This window comes from Phaseolus vulgaris, chromosome 1 (genome assembly GCF_051622355.1).
Source record: "Phaseolus vulgaris cultivar YP4 chromosome 1, ASM5162235v1, whole genome shotgun sequence".
Classification (NCBI taxonomy): domain Eukaryota; kingdom Viridiplantae; phylum Streptophyta; class Magnoliopsida; order Fabales; family Fabaceae; genus Phaseolus; species Phaseolus vulgaris.
The window spans coordinates 42,219,713-42,238,624 of NC_143498.1; the positions used below are offsets into that span (position 1 = coordinate 42,219,713).

Below are 18,912 nucleotides of genomic sequence, written 5' to 3' on the forward strand. Positions count from 1 at the left end.
CAACATCTCAATATTCTCAATTTTTAAGATGATCAATATTAATGTTAGTCTGGGACCGTTTTTTGTGTATGACCCATCATGTAGCTTTGTTGTTGAAGTTGTGCTCTAGGGAACTTCTTTTAACCTCTTCCTTCAGACCCCTCTAAGTTAGGTTGCTTAGTTTTCCTACTTTTTTTCTATTGATTCTTTTGCATTTGGTTTAAATTCACGTGAAGACAACATTTAGACAAAACTTTTGTTTGTTTCCATGTACTCTACTTCGTTAATGTCAATTCCTAATTGTTCATTCTTATCCCTTTTTTCAAGAATAATTAATAGCTAATGACCTTGCAAGGTAGCATTTAGACAATTAGATTCAAATCTTATACCTAAAGCCTTTTGGGAATATAAAAGAGAATTTTATGACATAGCCTCGAATTGGCATTCCTTTTGTTACCTTTCCAATCTTCTTCTCCCCTCCCAATCTTAACGAGCTTCCAGAGAGTTGTTATGTATGATATCTCACAATTTTTAACACATGTGTATTAGTCTTATTACCATCCTACTTCAAAATTTTGGGTCCATATTGTGTCAATGAACGAGAACAAGGTTCATTGGGGAGGATTGATTCAACAAACTCATGGACTAAGTGGGGATTTTAATTCTGAGTTTGGCAACCATTACTGTCAATATTTTGATATCAGACAGGCCTGGAATATGGGTCCACTTGCGATGGTTGGAGGAGAAGCTACAGATCAGTTGCCAAACATAGGCCATGTCAAATCATCTGGCACCATTATCAGCCGTTTTGAGTCACCAGCTTCTGCCTTTTATGCTACAGAAAACTGCATGGGATTTGCAGAATACGATTGCCAAGTTGGTATTCAACCTCAGTTATCTAAGATTAATGATTTGGAATTCCCTTTGTATCAATCTCCCAGGGAAAACCTTTTCTTGGATTCAGCAAATCAACCTGACTCCAGCTACGACTTGTCAAACACTTTGCAGTCCATAGTGAAATCTCAATTGAATAATAATCAATGTCGTGTATCCCCTGAAAGTTCCAGTAAAATTTCATGTGGGAATTTTCCCACCACCAAGTTCCTTCCAATTGAACAACAGAAGTTGTTCATTGATGGTGTTATCAGGGGCTCCTCATTTCCTAACAAAGGAAGTCAGGACCATATGGTAAGTTTTCCCTTTTGGCCAACCTCATATGTAGATTTTTTCATGTGTCCATTACTTGAAGGTTCTATTGGCTTATGATGTTAATTTACTTGTATGCAGGTTGCTTGTGGATCTTTTAATTTACCTGTTGCACATCTGAGATTTTCTTCTGAGATTGAGAAGTTGTCTCCCACACTTTCAGCAGCAAGTGTGTCTACTGTTGGAAACTCTGCTTCTAATGGGGCAGTAGTCTCAAGTAAAACACGTATAAGATGGGCTAAGGATCTTCATGAGAAGTTTGTTGAGTGTGTGAATCGCCTTGGAGGCTCTGAGCGTAAGTAACTTAACTAAATTTACTTATTGGCTATGCATCTATGTAACATCTTATAGTCCTCTATTGCTGCTTCACTATAGACGCAACGCCAAAAGCTATATTAAAGATGATGGACACAGATGGTTTGACTATATTCCATGTCAAAAGTCATCTGCAGAAATATAGAATTGCGAAATTCATTCCAGAGCCCAGTCAAGGTAAATTCTATTTAATTGTTTACTAGACTTGCAGTGTAGTCTCTTTTTTATGTCATTTACATTTCTTGGTGCTTGAATTTACTGACATTCATGTCATAAATGGTGAGTATATGTTTTTGCTATACTGCTTGTCAAGGTCGAGAATATGAGCTTCACTTTTTCCCTTTGTTTTGATTCTTTAATTCTTGTTGAGACTTAAATAAACTAATGCAGATTGTAGGAAGTTCAATGCAGAATAAATGCATTTCTTCCCTCACATGCTAGAAAGTTTGAGTTGATCTACTAAATGGCAAACAGTTTATTCGTTTTGTGTTATTGTTTTCCTTTAGGATATTACTTATTGTTCTCCTTTATTCTTCCAACCAGTTATTCGTGATCTTCGTTGTTCTTCCATTCTTTCAAATATCAGGTTAACTCCACATACTGAACCGAAAACTTTCTTCTGTTTCAGGGAAATCTGACAAAAGAACCCACACAAAGAATTTGCATCATCTTGATGTAAAAACGTAATGCTACTCATTATATTCCTATAATAATAGTATTTCCATGAAGTTTCTTAGTTCGTTTTATAATCTGCTAAGTTAACACTGTTCTTGATCTTCAGTGGCTTACAAATTAGAGAGGCACTTAAGCTTCAATTAGATGCTCAAAGGTGTCTTCACGAACAACTAGAGGTATATCCGTGCTATCATTTTTCTTGCGAGTTTTTATTTATGCTAGTATATTCTCTTGCTTTACAAACTTTTAAGGTTCTTACATTGTACTTAATCTTGGATCCTTTCAACCCTCTTGTAAAAAAAATTCAATACTGGCCAAACCAGCTGAAAGTTTCTTGAACCTTAAAGCATTGAATTTCACATTTTTTACCTTCAACCAGCTTTTGATGGAAGAAAGATGTAGAGATTTTAGTCACAGAAGAACAATGAAATCCAATATCTCACATACTTATAAAATAATGTATCATTTTTACAAGAAAAATGATATATTTAAAGGCTTCTAGACATCTCTATTTACATTTTGGCCTTTTACTAAAGCAAGACATACTCATTTGGCATAGGTGATGATGTGAATTTGCACTATCATGTGCTAAAATGTGGATAAAAGTTAGGCACATATTTTGAGGAATTGGATGCTAAAACTAATGAATGAGAGGGGATATTTGGATTCTTTTAACACTCTTTCCTCACTTCAAGTTTTCATATAACTTACTTTGGTGGTGCAGGTTCAGAGAAAATTACAGTTGAGAATTGAGGAACAAGGAAGGCAACTAAAAAAAATGTTTGACCAGCAGCAAAAGACAAGTAATAACCTCTTATATGCTCACGATTCAGCCACTGATGAAACAACAATTACTCATAAAGATGGTGAGGTTTCTGTTTCTGAAGGGGCCAACAATTCCTTCTTCACTTCCAAGGCCTCGCCGAGCCAATAATTTGATTCTATGTATAAAATTACAGTTTTCCACATGCTTACTCCTTGTAAGAACCAGATAGACCACATCCTGTGATTTTGTTATGGGAAGAATAACATTGTTGTTTATCCTACAAATGCAAACTCTCTCTATGAATTAGTACAAAATTTAGAGTGCTTACATTATATATTCTATAGAAACAAACAAGTAGCATTGTATTAAGGTAGCTTTACTAGGGGGGGAGGGAATAAACTTTGTAAGCAGAGTCTTCTGTGTTTTTTCAGCAAGGTGCCACTCTTTTACATAAATGTTGTGAAAGGTGATTATGCTTTTATCATTAGCCGCACCAATTGTTTGTTTCATTGAAAAAACATTTGTTTGGTAAAATGATTCACATCACATATAGGGGTATTAAAAAAATCAGCTTCTATTGTTGTTTTGTTTTCAGCTGTTGCATATGATCGGTTGTGTTTGGCTGTTAAAATTTAAGAAGCAGAAAAGAGTGTTTTTTTTCTTTTCTTAAAACTAAAATCAAACCTCATATCTTAATTACAGAACCTAAGTCACGAATAATCTGTAGTAACAACTTCTTATCAATAACACTTGTTAAGTATGAGATAATGAGATCTTCAACTAGTGTTTTGAGTATGAGACATCAATAACAATATGTGTTTTGTTTAGATTTTTCACTTAATTAAAGATGTTTATATATTTATATATATTTCACCGTGTCAATTCAAAATTTCCATTATAATCCTAAAATATATTTCAATCCAATATACATATTGTTTTCCTTATAAAGTAGGCTGAATTTGGATTAATCAATTTTAACATTTCTAATTACTCATTGTATTAAAAATAATAATAGAAGAGAATATTATTTTAATCCTCTACTATTTCTTTTAGTGAATTTGGAGTTAAATTATGAATTAAACTTAATTGCTGCTCAAACTACTTAGCTTTTTTTCTTGTGAAAGAGGTCTTGAAAGTGAATAAGTAGAAAAAAAAAAGAGAAATAGAATGAAAATGAAAATGAGATTGTTTTGTGAGAGATAAGGAAAAAGTTTATAAGTGATTATGATTGATTTGAAAGAAAAATAATAATAATTTGATTATTTAATTACTAGTTGAGAATGAAATCTTTTACCAAAATAGAGAAATTTGATTGTGACATATAATCCATTCTCTTAAAATTGCATGACAGACTTATTCATTGTTTACCTAAATAACTGTTGTGAGAATTGATTATTTAGGCCTCTACAACAAATTTATATTTATCAACTATCTTAAAATATGATGAATTAGGTAACTAAGTTTAAGAAAAGCCTTTTAATTTTGAAATATGATGTAAAGGACATTATTGATGAACAATATTAAAAATTATTCGTGGTTATTATTGTTGAGTGGTATGCTAAAAGTATTATTTATTAATAATAATAAAAAGAATATATTTAGCATAGAAAACATAAAAAGGGACGTATTGTCTTGTTAAAACGGAACCTTGAATAGACCGGAATCTTGAAGGCTTGTTTTTATTGAATCCTATTTCTGACGGCCGTCCTTCCTTGGCATTTCATTTTTGGAGCTTTATATATATATTAAACTTTTTTAAATTTCGTTTTAGTTTTTTTTTAATTTATCTATTTTTAGTCTTTTTGTTTTCAAATATGATAATTTTAGTCTTTGAAATAGCATTTTTATATTGGAAAGTTTATTTGCATATTCTTTGGAAAACAATAATAAATTCCAAAATTAAAAGAGGGAGGAAAACAATCAGGTTTTAATATTTTAGAAAATTCTAAAATATTAAAACTATGTTTACCTTTATTAAAGTTATAGTAAATGAAATTTACATGTCCTTAAGTTTTGAAATGAACATTCAAGTTTTGGAATAAAAAATCGTTTTCCCTAAGTTCTTAATAAAATGACACTCATCGCATTTTTAATTTCCCAATCAAAGTTTTCCATCTCGTGTTTTTTTTTTAATAAATGATATTCACAATCTTGAATATTTAATATAGTGATACTCATGTTCCTAATTTTATTTATAAAAAAATAATTTTTTTGTTTATAAAAAAATCATTATTTTTTTATTTTAAAACTTTAATATTTAATTTTCATATTTTTTTATCTAAGTTTTAAATAATATAATATTTAAAAAGATAAAAAAAAAAATTATCACTTTATTAAAAATATAAATTTTGTACTACTCAACCCACGAAATTCAAAACAGTTATTATCCATCTTGATAGATATTAACAAGAAATGTATCCATGAAACTCGACACGATATCAAAGCAATTATTAGTATACATTAACAATAAATGTATCCATGAAGTTCAACATCATATCAAAGCAATTATTAGTATACTTATTGCCTTTAAATACAATCACATAAAATATTGTGCACACTCAGTACTTAATACAAATTTACTACTCTAAGACAGAAATCAGTCAGTATTCATAACTTAGATTTATAATTTACTTCTCTCTTATATGTTGATTTGGTTTTTATTTTAGATTAGATTGAGTAATTACAATTAAAAAAAATATTTATAATTTAAACTTATACAATTTAAGTTACTCTACGTTGATATGTTGATAGCTTTAACATGTTCTTGACATGAGATTATTCATGTTATTCTACTACTTTTTATCTTAAAAAAAATCATCTTATCATGATTAGAATTTTTAATTAGATTATGTAGGTTTCACAAGTCTTTTTAACAATGTGAAGAATTATATGGAATAATTTCACAACTTGAAAATTTATCGGTTACAAGCCATTTTAGAAAGGCAAATGTTGTGAAGCAAGTTTCTTGGAAGCCTCTTACTTTGTGTTGGATTAAAGACAATGTTGACTGTGTGTCGAGGGAAATATTGGTAGAAATTGACTCTTGTGCTGTTTTTACTGATGCCAATCCTAACTTTGGGGGTTAATACAAATTTTTATGCATAGTTCAAGGTTGTTACTGTTGCCATTAAAAAGTTGTTGATAAAAGCTAGTTTTTTCTTTAGCTGAAAATATATTATGAATTTCTCATTCAAACTTTTATGTTGTTCAAAGTCATTGGTTGAATTAATTGTATTTATTCTAAAGTTTCTTTCACTTTTACACTCACATTCATCTCGAACAAGCTACCACTCTCACGTGCACATAATCCAATACCTTTTGTTTTATTATGTTATACTAATGTACATGGTAACTGCTACACAAAAATTACAATTCCTTACAACATTCCAAATGGTTATTAAATAAATAATATAAAAAAATATATGGTAATAAATTTTTAATATTTTAAATTTTTTCTATATTCTTTTATTAGTAAAGAGTCAAATTGCCGATAGAAAAAAAGTAAAGAGTAAAATTATATAAATATAAAATTCTCTGTTTTTTCTAAACAAAGAAGAAAGACAAAAAAATAGAAAAAAAAATGATTATGCTGTATTTATATGTCTTTAACTCAAAAAGCATTTCTTTTCTTTTAAAATATTTTCTCATCGTTAATAATAATAATAATAATAATATATTGTATATATATTATTTAGTTTGGATAATATATGAATATTATATACATCCAATTTTATGTATTATTGTTTGTTTTGTTTCATGTTAATGTCAATATTTGACCCTTTAGACAATATTAATATTTAGTGATAAATATAATTTTAATAAATCAGAAAGTTGGGCATCTTTAATTAATTAAAGATATATATATATATATCATAAAAGTCATTATAAAAAATAATTATAATTTAATTATAAGTGTGATGAAATAATTTACAAGAACTTTCTTACGTTTGTGATTAATTAGGATAAAATATTGAATTTTATTTTTAATCTCTTTACATGAATTAAAAAAATAACATAATTTAATAATTTTATCATAAGGTTACATAATAAGTCTAATTGAGTATGACTTTGGTTCACACAAGTTTTTATGTTCCGTTGAGTATTACTTTAGCTTACACACAAGTTTTATACTTTAGCTTACACACAAGTTTTATGTCACCAATTGAGTATGATTTTAGCTCACATACTAGTTTTATATTACTAATTGGATATGACTTTATCTTAGACAGAAGTTTTATCTCACAACATTCATAACTTAAGACTATTTGCATTGGTAAAACATAACATATATTCTAATATCAAAATTATGATAATAAGCATATATTTTGAACTTTGCATGTTTCTCAATTTGTGAATGTTTTTATTTAAAGTGCGACATTTCCAAGTGAAATAATGAAAATTATAAATATAGAAAAAGAAAGACTAACACGTGACTATTTTTTGAAAAATAAGAGAGGTTAAATCATCTCTTTGTAACATTCATAAAGACCAAAATCTCTATTGAAATTCAAGTTTTTTGTTGATGAGCATGATAATGCTAAGGATTTGCTAAAGGCTACATGTGAACAATTTACTACATCTAATAAATTTCTTGCTAGCTCTCCATGGAGCTTACTGGGATGAGATATTGTGGCTTAAATAAAAGCCTTGAAGGTTACCATTGATTCTTTCATAATGCACTATATTTTGTGCACCTTACCGCATTAATATGTCCCCTTTAAAATCTTTTACAACACTGATAAGGATAAGTGGTATAAATGAATGGTTGATCATGTGTGTTTAAGAAGCGAAAATGTTACTAATGGAAGAATGGTAGAAGGTGAACTTGACTATGTTTAGAGTAAGAAGAATCAAGTTAAATCATAAGAGAAAGATTCATTCTTAACCAAACATAAAGAAACAATTAAATTCTTTTGTAAACAAAAGAGACACATCATGAAGAAAGAATATAATTCTTTTAGAATTGGCTAGAGAACAAAGGTAACTTTTAGTTTGTTAAGAATCTAATACGGTTAATTTTAATCATAACATTGGTGCATTATTTTGGTTCTATAATTCATATTTCTAATACCTTGCAGGTTATGGAAAACCTAAGGAGGTCAGTGAAAAGTGACCAGTATATCTACTTGTGAAACATGATGAGTCCACTTGTAGAGGTCATTGGGATATGTAGTTTGGTTTTGAGTAGTGGTTTTATTTTTCATTTAGAAAAGATCTTTTTTGTTCCTAGTTTTTTTAAGAATTTGATTTCATTTAAAAACTTACACCTTTCGGTTTTAAAATTATATTTTAGAATTTTGTTTTTAGTTTGTCAAATAAATCTAAAAATTTTGGTTTTGATTAATTGTGTGATGATATTTATTCCATTATTTTGTAAAATAATAATTCTATGCACATTATGCCTAGGTTAAAACAATGTATTGTGAATGAAGAATCTTGTATTTTGTGGCACCGAAGATTGAGAGACATCTCCATATAGAGAGTTCAATGTTTAGTAAATGAAGGAGTACTTACTCTTTTGGACTTTTAGTAATTGAGACTTGTGTAGATTTCATTAAGGATAAGTAAACAAACAAATCTAAATTTGGTGTAATGAGGAGTTCAAACTTATCGAAGATCATTCATACAAATAATTGTTGTCCATATATGGATGCAAGTAGTCTTAAATACTTCAACACATTTACAAATTATTACTCAAAATATATGTATCTTTACTTACTTCGTTCCAATGATGAAACTTTGGATGCCTTTAAAGTTTTTAAGGATAAAATAGAGTTATAATGCGAAAAACAAATGAAGATTGTGAGATCATATAGAGGTGGAGGGTATTATGGTAAATACACAAAGAATGACTAAGTGTTTGGTCCAATTACGAAATTTCTTTAAGAATATAGGATTGTTGTTCATTACACTTTGTCTAGCTCCCTAGATCAAAATGGTATGACAAAAAGAATGAATCAAACTTGAATGGATATGGTGAAAAGCATGAGGGGTAATGCAAAACTTCCTCAATTCTTATAAATTAAAGCACTTAAGACTACATTGTGTTTATGATAAATCGATTTCTATTCAAGGTTTATTTAAACGCACATTTTGAGTTATTCAAATGTTGGAAACCTAGTTTACAACATGTACGCATTTTAGGAAATCTAATGATGTTGAAACATATTATCATTCCACATGTCACTCGCTTGCCCTCAAGGCTTGCTTAAACGCCTTCAAGGCCCACACTGAGAGTCATTCACTCAAACTCTTTAGGTGCATCACTTGATTAATTGAGTTGACATTTTGCTTCAATGACTAACCTTGTGTAATTCATGGATTTTTTGGTTTGTCTCGCTCAAATATTCTAAGTTTTACTTGTGCGAGAATCATCCTCTTCACTTGAACATTAGAGAAACTTTTTTTTCATAATAATTGAAATTAAACCAGAAAACTAATAAAAAAAGTATAAGTTCCCAAATAGAAGTTAAATTTAACAACAAAATATGTCAATATTTGTCACTTACTATAGTAAACTCATTATATAAAAACTAGTTTTAAAGATAAAAAATAATTAATTACTATATTGACTAAATTAGATACTATTTTAAACATTAAATAAATTATTAGTATTTAAAATAGATTCTATTGTTAATAAAATTTATAAATTAGTTTATAAATTGTTATCTAATTAGCTATCAATGATTTAGTTATCAGATTTAGAATCTAAATTAATTGGTAATTAAATTATTGATAGCTAAATCATTGCTAAATTGAGCGCATAGGATTTTGAAAGTTCCGACCGGTACAAAGTAATACATTGTTCTCCAAATTGCTCTTGAGCAAATAAACAAGTTGTCTTGCAATGAACTAATAAGAATATCTGGTTCAGATTTATTTCTGAGTTTTTAATGTGTCAAAATTAAGGCACAACAAAAGTGAGTAGGATCTGTGTAATGCTACAATGCTTGATACTTTACATAAGTCAGAATGTACCTAGACAGAAACGATGTCCTGATGCATTAAGAAATTCGCTTTGTACGAGGACAAAACTATGTCTGTATACATTGTTAACTTTTTCTCTCACTGTTCATCCCTTACATTTTTTTATTCTCCTAGACGTCCTTTCATTTAAAAAATAAAAACCTATTTGAAGTCTTGGATAGGTAGGGACTGTTAATGCCTGTTTTCTTCGATATAAATGAGCACCATAAGTGGAGCAAATAAATTTGCGGAAGAGTTTAGGTTAGGTTTTGAGAGAGTAGAGAAGCATGTATCAGTATAGTTCCCAAATGTATGGAACTGAATGGGAATCCTACATGGGGATTAGCAACCTGGGAAAGGTTGTTGGATCAGAACAAGTGAGTGTTGTTGACCCCAAAAACTCACCCTTCAACATTGTCACCAATCCTTTTCAAATTCAAACCCCACAAGGCTTTTGTGCAAGTGCAACAAAAGGCCTTCTGAGTTTTCAAGCTCAACAACATGGTCATCATCAGCATCAGATTGAAGTTCCTTCTTGGAGCTTTGAGTTTCCAAAGACCACAACAACTGACTCTCACATGCTGAATATTCGCCAAGCCTCTGGGGATAACTTCGCCACAATCACCACTAAACAAGATCCACCCTCCTCTCAATTCACAAGCTCCTTGTGCCCGGTTGCTGAATCCTTCTTGTCGTCCAGCACTGATGCAGATTGCCCTTCTTCTTCTGAAAAATATTGTAAAATTACTTCCTATTCTGAAAAATATAGTAGTATGCAGCCTGATGGTATGCCATATTACGATCACTGTTCACAAGAAGAAGATAAATTACTGAGAGATGATGCTGCCACGCACGAAAGGCCCCTTGAAATTTCTTTTCAGAGAAACCAGGTTCTTACTTTTAAAGTGTGTGGTTAGTAGTTTCTGATTCCATTTGAAGTATACATGATTTAATATGAAAGCATCCTTGTTTTTTCTCTAACAAAATATTGGAGGAGATGTAACCCTTTTTATCTTAGCTTCGTTTAGAGGAAAATTATCAGTCTTCCCTTATACAGAAATTCAAACGGAGAACTCATTCATATGTTCTTAACTTAGTTTTAATGAACCCAACACTTTTCTATAGGATTTAGAAACTCCAACCAATTCTCTGTAATACTAAAACTCATGAAAACTTAAAATGGATCATACACCAGACCCACATCATTATCTGCTAGTTTGAAATGCAGTATTTTTTGTGCTATGAGATGTAATATGTTATGTCTTGTATTAGTTGGAGTCGTGTACAAAGCCACATAAGCAAGCTCCTCATCGGCTTTGTGGGGTTACCTGTGTAACTTCTAGCAACTCTGTTTCTAGGAGAGGCAAAAGAAGAGTAAAATGGACCAACGATCTACACGAGCCATTTATGATGATTGTTAATAGTCTTGGTGGTCCAGAAAGTAAGTTAACAACGTAATAGTACAGTTTACACTTAAAGTAAAAAACAACAAAGAAACCTCTTGTTACCTTGTACTTAGTTTGTTCATTGTTAATCGCAGAGGCAAAACCTAAGGCTATACTAGATAAGATGAAATCAGATTTGCTGTCCATTTCTCATGTTAAAAGTCATTTACAGGTAAAATCTAATTCCAGGGAACAATTTCTTTGTCGTTCTTAAACTTTTTCATGCATTATAATAGTCACTAATATTTCTAATATGTGCCTTGCAGAAATGTAGGTCTACAATACACGTGCACAAAACTTTGCAGGGTAAGTTACTTTTGTCATTGCCAATGTGATATACTACTGCAATGCATATACCATCTGAAATTCTATAAAACATATTTCTTTTGAACTGTACTATTGGTAAGCTCAATTGGAATGAAAAGAGTAAGGTGGAAATTGGAGAAGTGAAATTTATAAAGGTATTTGGACACTCATTAAGTCTAGATACATCTCATTATGATTCCTCAAATTTTGCCTTCTGATATTTAAATATTTCTACCAAACACAACCTACCCTTCAACATTTTGTTTGCTCGATGAGTTATAATTTCATTTTCTGTTATTGGGGTATATCACACAGTTACCACTTTGTCTTTCAGAAAAATCCAAGGAAGGACAAGGAATGGATGGGGTGGCTGAGCTTCAAGTGAAAATGTAACATCAATTAAACTATACAATCTACACTTTTGTGTTGTTATGATACTTTTTATATATATAGATATAATAATAACGAGACCTTTCTAACTAAAATATCAAACAGTTAACCTGTTTTCTAAATGTATACTCTTTAATCTGCAGCCACATGCAAATTGAGGAATCAAGGCAACTACAGCTAGAGGTTCGGAGGAATATTTGCCAACAACTAGAGGTAATACACAGAATTTCTTTGATGAAAATATCTATTTGACATGAATGAAATTTTTTATGAAACTCAAGCATTTGGATGACTTACCCTTTAGTATCTTGTGTTTGTTTCTTAGATGCAACGAAATTTGCAAATGCTGATTCAACAGCAGAGCCAGCAACTCAAAGTAATGTTAGATTACCAAAAGAAAAAAAACCAAACAGAAGAAGACCCTTGACACAGAACTGGAAGCAACTGTCTCCAAATGATGGTTCAATTGTTTTAGTAAGTTACTCTATTTTTGCTGCCTTTTGTCTTGCAATAGACAATCGAGCATGTAAGTGTGAGAAACGATTTTTTGGCAGCGACTTCAAAATGTAACTATGCATCTTGTTCAGCACTCCCACACAAATCTCACAGTATTCATTCACATATGAAGAGAGGTGTCACATAATTTAGAGAAAAACTGAAGACACTTTCACTTTGATACCTGTATTTATTGTATGGTTTATTTATTGTTAACTATCCTTCACATCTTAACTTAACAAACAGATAATTGTGAAGGCTATATTTCATAATTACTTCTTTAGTTCAAATTTCACTGAATACAACCCTTTACATTATGTTTGTCTAAACAACTTTAAAGATTAAGAATTTTTAATTTTTTTGAAATTTAAATTATTTTGATTTTAAAATCTTAGTTTTTAAATACTTTATTTAAATTATCAAAGTCAACAAAACTAAATTTGAATTTAAATTAGATAGGGCAGTTTCTTTTCTACTGAATACAAAAATATTATATATAAATAAAACTTAATATTAAAATTTATGAAAAAAAAGTTAGATAATTTTAAATATGTAGTAATTTTTAAAATAGAAAATATTAACATTTTTTACATCATTATTAATAAAGAGAAGGAGAAAAACAAACTATAAAAGCAATAAAGGAAATAAAGAGAAACAAGAAATAATATACGGAAATTCAAAATCTTAACCTTTTTTTATTTTTTAATAAGATTTGAAATTTTAAAATTTTAATTGATCAAAATATATATTTTCATAAATTTAAAGAATTTGAATTTTCTTAATTTTTTTATACAGACAATTTTTTTCTCCATGAAACATTTCACATTAAAAAAAAGTGAATTATCATCTTACATTTTCTCACTTAAATACAACACTAACTTAGATTTCAAATGACACAACACCTATTTTCTCTCTAAGCAAACAATGATTTAATTGTTATGGCTTAAATAGGAGAAACAAAAAAAAGTAAATTAAACAAAAACTTATTGCTACAAATTAAAGTATTGAAATTAAATAAGATAAAATGAAAAATAACTAATTTATGATTGAATTGAATTCGATTTCGAGTTTATTTCACACAACCAAACCAGTCACATAATCGCTACATAATTTTTAAGAAATTGGATGGTAAGATCATGGTACCTAAAAAAATAAAATCAAGATATGATAATTACTATATCTATAAGCAATGGAGACTGAATGTGTCATATTTATTGGTTAAAATCTGAATTTTATCATAATCATTGAATCAATCCAATTTAATTGACTCAATTATATCTAATAAATAACTAAATACTCACATTAACGATTTACATAGATACATTATTTTTATCCTATATAATAATAATAATAAATTTTATATAATTTATTTATTATAAATAACTATATATTTTTTATTAAAAAAATTATTTTATTATTAATTATTATTATTTTATTAAAATATTTGTGTTGATTAAATTTATTTAATAACTAATATTTATAATGAAATCTACTTTTTATTAATGAAAGATGTAAAAAAACGTGAGATCTTAAGATAAAAAAAAGCAAATTTGGAAAAAAACTAAATGCATTTTCCTTTTTTTCTCTTATTTTAAGGAGTAAAGAAATTTATTCTTCATATTTATATTTTTTTCCTTCTGTTCTCTACAAAATCATAAATCCAAATAAGAGATATACTTTCACATCGGAAGAATACATTCATTAAAAACAAAGAGATTAACCATTACTCCTTATTAAATACTAACTAAACAAATCATGTTGCTTTGCTATATTTAGAAGTTAATTATAAGACATAACAATATTTTAACAAGTCATTAAACTTAATAATTTTTAATTTAATTTAAAATATTTCTTATAAATATTTTTATATATTATTTATTAATTTTCCTCGTCAAATATTAATCCCGCGTCACTTATATGTAAGTGAATTTCTTAACTTATGAGTTCTGTATTCTATACATATATTATCATCATTACACCTAGTTATAATTTATAGCGTCATTATAATGTGGACATACAATGAGGGGAATTATATTTTTGGAATTTCTAGTTTGTTGGTTAAACTTCGCTTTCATTTTTTTTTTATCTTTTGAATCATATTCAACATTAATTATCAATACATACATCTTTAGCGTTTCCATACCAAAAAATGCATGCTCACACACCATGACCATTTGGTATTATATTTTTAAAATTAGGTCAGTTTTAAATCAATAAAATGTCTATTATTTAAAAATAAAAATAAAAAATATTGATTTATGTTAAAAAAATCAACATACCTGAAAATTAGTGTAACATCCTATATTTTTTCATATCTAATAATCATAATTTATATGAAATATTAAAATAAATATATAAACATAATACAAATATATCTACAATTCTTTCATATAATGTTTCAAATTATTTCTATCTTTATAAGACTTGAAACATTTACATAAAATTAAAAACAAAATTTTAAAAAAAAAATAAACATTTTCTGATGGCATTCCTATGAGCTCTTCTTTGATTTTTTATGATGAAGGTTGTGGAAGCTTAGTGGAGGAGATGAGCAAGGTCTTCCTAAGAAATGTGAGTGCCTTGAAGGTGCATGAAGAGTGTGAAATTGGGGAGGTTCGGCCAGCCCCTTTGAAGGTGGTGAAATGAAAATTAAAACCTAGATGCAAGGCAAGAAGTAGTGTATGGCACAAAATTGGCAGCATAACAATACTCTATTCAATCTTGAAAATACATGATGTTGCTTAGAATTTTCTTATGTTGCATTTAATTTTCATAAGCAAAATCAGCCAAAACAGAATGGTGAAAAACAGAGGATTTTGAAAATCTGGAAACAAAAACAGAATGATATACCAACAAAAACACAATGGAATTAGTGTAAAGGAATTTGCGTGGATCTAACACACAAATATGAACTCAAACTAAAAATAAAAAGCACCAAAGGATCAAAACACATCAGATTTCAGATCAAGCATTCAAACCAAAAACAATAAACAAATAAACCAAGAAAAGTACTACTAGGATTTGTTGACAAATATGGAAACACATGACTTAGACAAAACTTATGGATTCATAAAATGAAAAGACTCAAGAACATCATATGACCCAAATGAAATTTCAAGCAAGACTCAAATACCTAAAAATAAAAACAGCAACACAAAGATATCAAGAATCCTACACAAAATTGAAAATAGATGTTCAAGCACAATTTTGAACAAACTCACCGATTGAATTGAATAAACAAGCATTCAAATCATATTAAAACACAAAAACAGCAAGACAACTTGGAATAAAGATGAAAAACTAGGAAATAAGAAGAACTCAAAAAGAAAATTGCAAAGAGATACTCATCTTTGAAGAACCATAGCTCATGATACCAAATGATGGCATTCCTATGAGCTCTTCTTTGATTTTTGATGATGAAGGTGACGGAAGCTTAGTGGAGGAGATGAGCAAGGTCTTCCTAAGAAGTGTGAGTGCCTTGAAGGTGCATGAAGAGTGTGGAATTTGGGAGGTTCGGCCAGCCCCTTTGAAGGTGGTGAAATGAAGATTAAAACCTAGATGCAAGGCAAGGAGTAGTATGGCACAAAATTGGCAGCATAACAATACTCTATTCAATCTTGAAAATACATGATGTTGGTTCCCCCTTTTATAGGCTAAGGAGGACCATAAAGGTTAACCTAATGATAAGCAAATGCCTTCTAAATGAAATGTAAATGTCATCACAAGGAAACCATGGCACATGGCTGGCCTAGTGGAGGAATCCTTCTAGAACGTACCAAATCTTAGCAAATCTAGGTCAAATCCTCATGGAATCAAGTTTGTGCTATTTACACTACAACTAATACTAAGCTACTCTTGATGGGCCTTCATGTAGCATATACAAGTAGCTTTCTCTTCCATCCGTAGCTTGGCCCAAGTCTTCATAGATTCGCTTGGCCATGGACCTAGTAATAGGTCCTAGACGTTCTCCCTCTTGCACTAGACGCTCTCCTCTTTGCACTAGACGCTCTTCACTTGGCTCTAGACGCTCTTGGCTTGGCTCTTGTCTATCATGGGAGGTTGAGCTTGGCCCTCTTCCATCATTTTCCATCATCCATCTTCTCACCGAGAAACTTTATCACCTGTAACATCATCTGCTCCCGTGTAAAATACATGATCATCACAGATCAAAGAAAAACAAACACAAAACAAAGGGTAAGCTAGGTATTTTTAAAACTTATAACATAAATATAACTTTAAACATCCACATAAATTCATCCTTTCTCATGCATTCCACATAACCATCAAGCTTCTATTAACAATTTCAATATTCATCTTTCTCATGTCAGACGTTTACTGACTCATAACACATTGACACTTGACTCTACTTTTGGAAGACTCGTGCGTTGACTTAGACTCAGAGATCTGCACCTATCATACTACATCACTGTGAAATCCACACAGTTATGCACATAAATAATCTCAATATCATCTCTCTCCTAGTATGACAGGATTAACTCATATAACAGGTCAAGTTAGTTATCTTTCAAAGAAATTACCCATTCATATGAACCTCCTTCGACTTTCACCACCTGAATAACTTCATCTATATGATTTTATTATCTCAGTAGAGTCAGGATATCTCCTTTTAGACGAATCCCTAGTCAATGCACATCCTAAACAATCTTAACACGGTATTTTCTTTCCTGAAAATACTATGTCTTGATTAAAATTCATACTTTGAACCTCACAAAAATCCAACATCAAAGAATCAAATCATACAAAATTTTAGAATTTCCAAAACATACCACAATTCATCTACTAATCATATAAATGTCTAATTAAAGAGATGTTCAATTAAATATACATGAAATAAAAGTCTATATAATTTATAACTATACATAAAGAAATAAACCAACCTTTTAAAAAAAATATATAGAAAAAAAAAATAGATTTTATTTTATTTTAGAGAGTCTAGCTTGAGCTAGAATTTGCTAGCTTGAGCTAAAATCAATCAAAGAGCACCCAAAATTTTAGCTTGAGCTAAACTCAACCCGAGAGCACCCAGAATTTTAGCTTGAGCTAGAATTATCTAGCTTGAGCTAAACTCAACCTGAGAGCACCCAGAATTTTAGCTTGAGCTAAACTCAACCCAAGAGCACCTAGAATTTTAGCTTGAGCTAGAATTATCTAGCTTGAGCTAAACTCAACCCGAGAGCACCCAGAATTTTAGCTTGAGCTAGAATTATCTAACTTGAGCGAAATATGCAGAAAAATTCTGCATAACTTAATATACCTGTTAGATTATAAATCAACATCTCATTTAATTCATAAATTTATAAATCTACACATTACATTGACAGTTTCTGTTCAGCATGATACAATCACTCTCATTGAATCATTGAGTTATTATGTCCATCTATACATATATATGATTTCTAATTCCAAAACCGTTTAAATTTAAACAACCAATTCTCAATCACAACACTTTCAATTTCAATCAAATTACAATCTACTCAAAACAAGAAATTTTGCAACAAAATTTGGAATTGGTGACCACGTCACACTCACATTCAAATCTTCTAACCTAGGGTTCTATTGAAAATTTTAAACTAGCTTCCCTTACCTGGACTTTAGCATATACTCATTAAGAGCTCCAAACCCACCAAAAGCCTAAGGATACCCTAACCTGCACCTAGAGTCCTGATCACAAATCTAACTATATCACTAAGACCCTGAGCTAACAGAGATTAACTCTTAAGATAAAAACCTCACATGCAAACTTAAACTAAAAGGCAACGTAACCAAATCCAAACTAACTCAAAGGAAAAGGAGTCAATAATGAACTTACTCTATCTAAGATTTTGATCGGTTAAACTTGTAGAGTTCATTGCCAGGAGTCCAATGGCAGACTTCGATCGTTGATCTGACGAGCGAGGAGGTTGGAATTTTAGAGAGAAGGCATAGGAAAGGAAAAAGAGTTTTTAGAGAGATGATAGTTCTTTTAAAATGAAACCTGAATAACTAAATTTCTATTTATATAGCATTTTCACTTTAATAAGGTTTCATTTTAATTCTATCATTTTATTTTAAGACTATTTTTTTATCGGTCCTTACCATTAGTATAAAACCTTTATGATAAAATAAATTAAATTATTTTGATGGACACGAATGAGAAAGAATTTGACACGGATGAATAAGAAATTACTTTGATGGACACAGATTTATTGGTTAACGAGGTGATTGATAAGAATAGGAAATTGAATTATGAGTGGTGTTTTCAAAGTCATCTAAATTCTTTTAAAAATCTTGACCAAGATTCCTATCAATTTGGTTCTTTAAAGGGAAATGTTAATCTTTTGAATATTTACTTAAACTAAAAAAATAGAA

The 18,912-nt window shown here is 29.7% G+C and overlaps 1 protein-coding gene and 1 non-coding gene across 2 annotated transcripts; both read left to right on the plus strand.

Annotated features, from left to right (window-relative positions):
* The first annotated feature begins 343 nt into the window (after nt 1-343).
* On the plus strand, nt 344-3,396 carry LOC137814130 (uncharacterized). Its single transcript, XM_068616701.2, has 6 exons — nt 344-1,167; nt 1,267-1,480; nt 1,561-1,677; nt 2,129-2,183; nt 2,282-2,351; nt 2,900-3,396. The coding sequence occupies exons 1-6, from the start codon at nt 574-576 to the stop codon at nt 3,107-3,109; spliced, it is 1,260 nt and encodes a 419-aa protein (XP_068472802.1). The 5' UTR covers nt 344-573; the 3' UTR covers nt 3,110-3,396.
* A 6,698-nt stretch (nt 3,397-10,094) lies between these two features.
* LOC137814131 (uncharacterized) lies at nt 10,095-12,746 on the plus strand. Its single transcript, XR_016521234.1, has 7 exons — nt 10,095-10,797; nt 11,180-11,348; nt 11,448-11,524; nt 11,619-11,658; nt 11,993-12,047; nt 12,192-12,261; nt 12,374-12,746. It is a non-coding gene; the product is annotated as an uncharacterized LOC137814131 (transcript).
* The last annotated feature ends 6,166 nt before the right edge of the window (nt 12,747-18,912 follow it).

What these genes read in the sequence shown, in the direction of transcription:
- LOC137814130 (XM_068616701.2), top strand. Translation starts at nt 574, where the DNA reads ATGAACGAGAACAAGGTTCATTGGGGAGGATTGATTCAACAAACTCAT. An exon ending in AAGGAAGTCAGGACCATATG is followed by an intron (nt 1,168 to 1,266) that starts GTAAGTTTTCCC and finishes ACTTGTATGCAG; the next exon opens with GTTGCTTGTGGATCTTTTAA. An exon ending in TCGCCTTGGAGGCTCTGAGC is followed by an intron (nt 1,481 to 1,560) that starts GTAAGTAACTTA and finishes GCTTCACTATAG; the next exon opens with ACGCAACGCCAAAAGCTATA.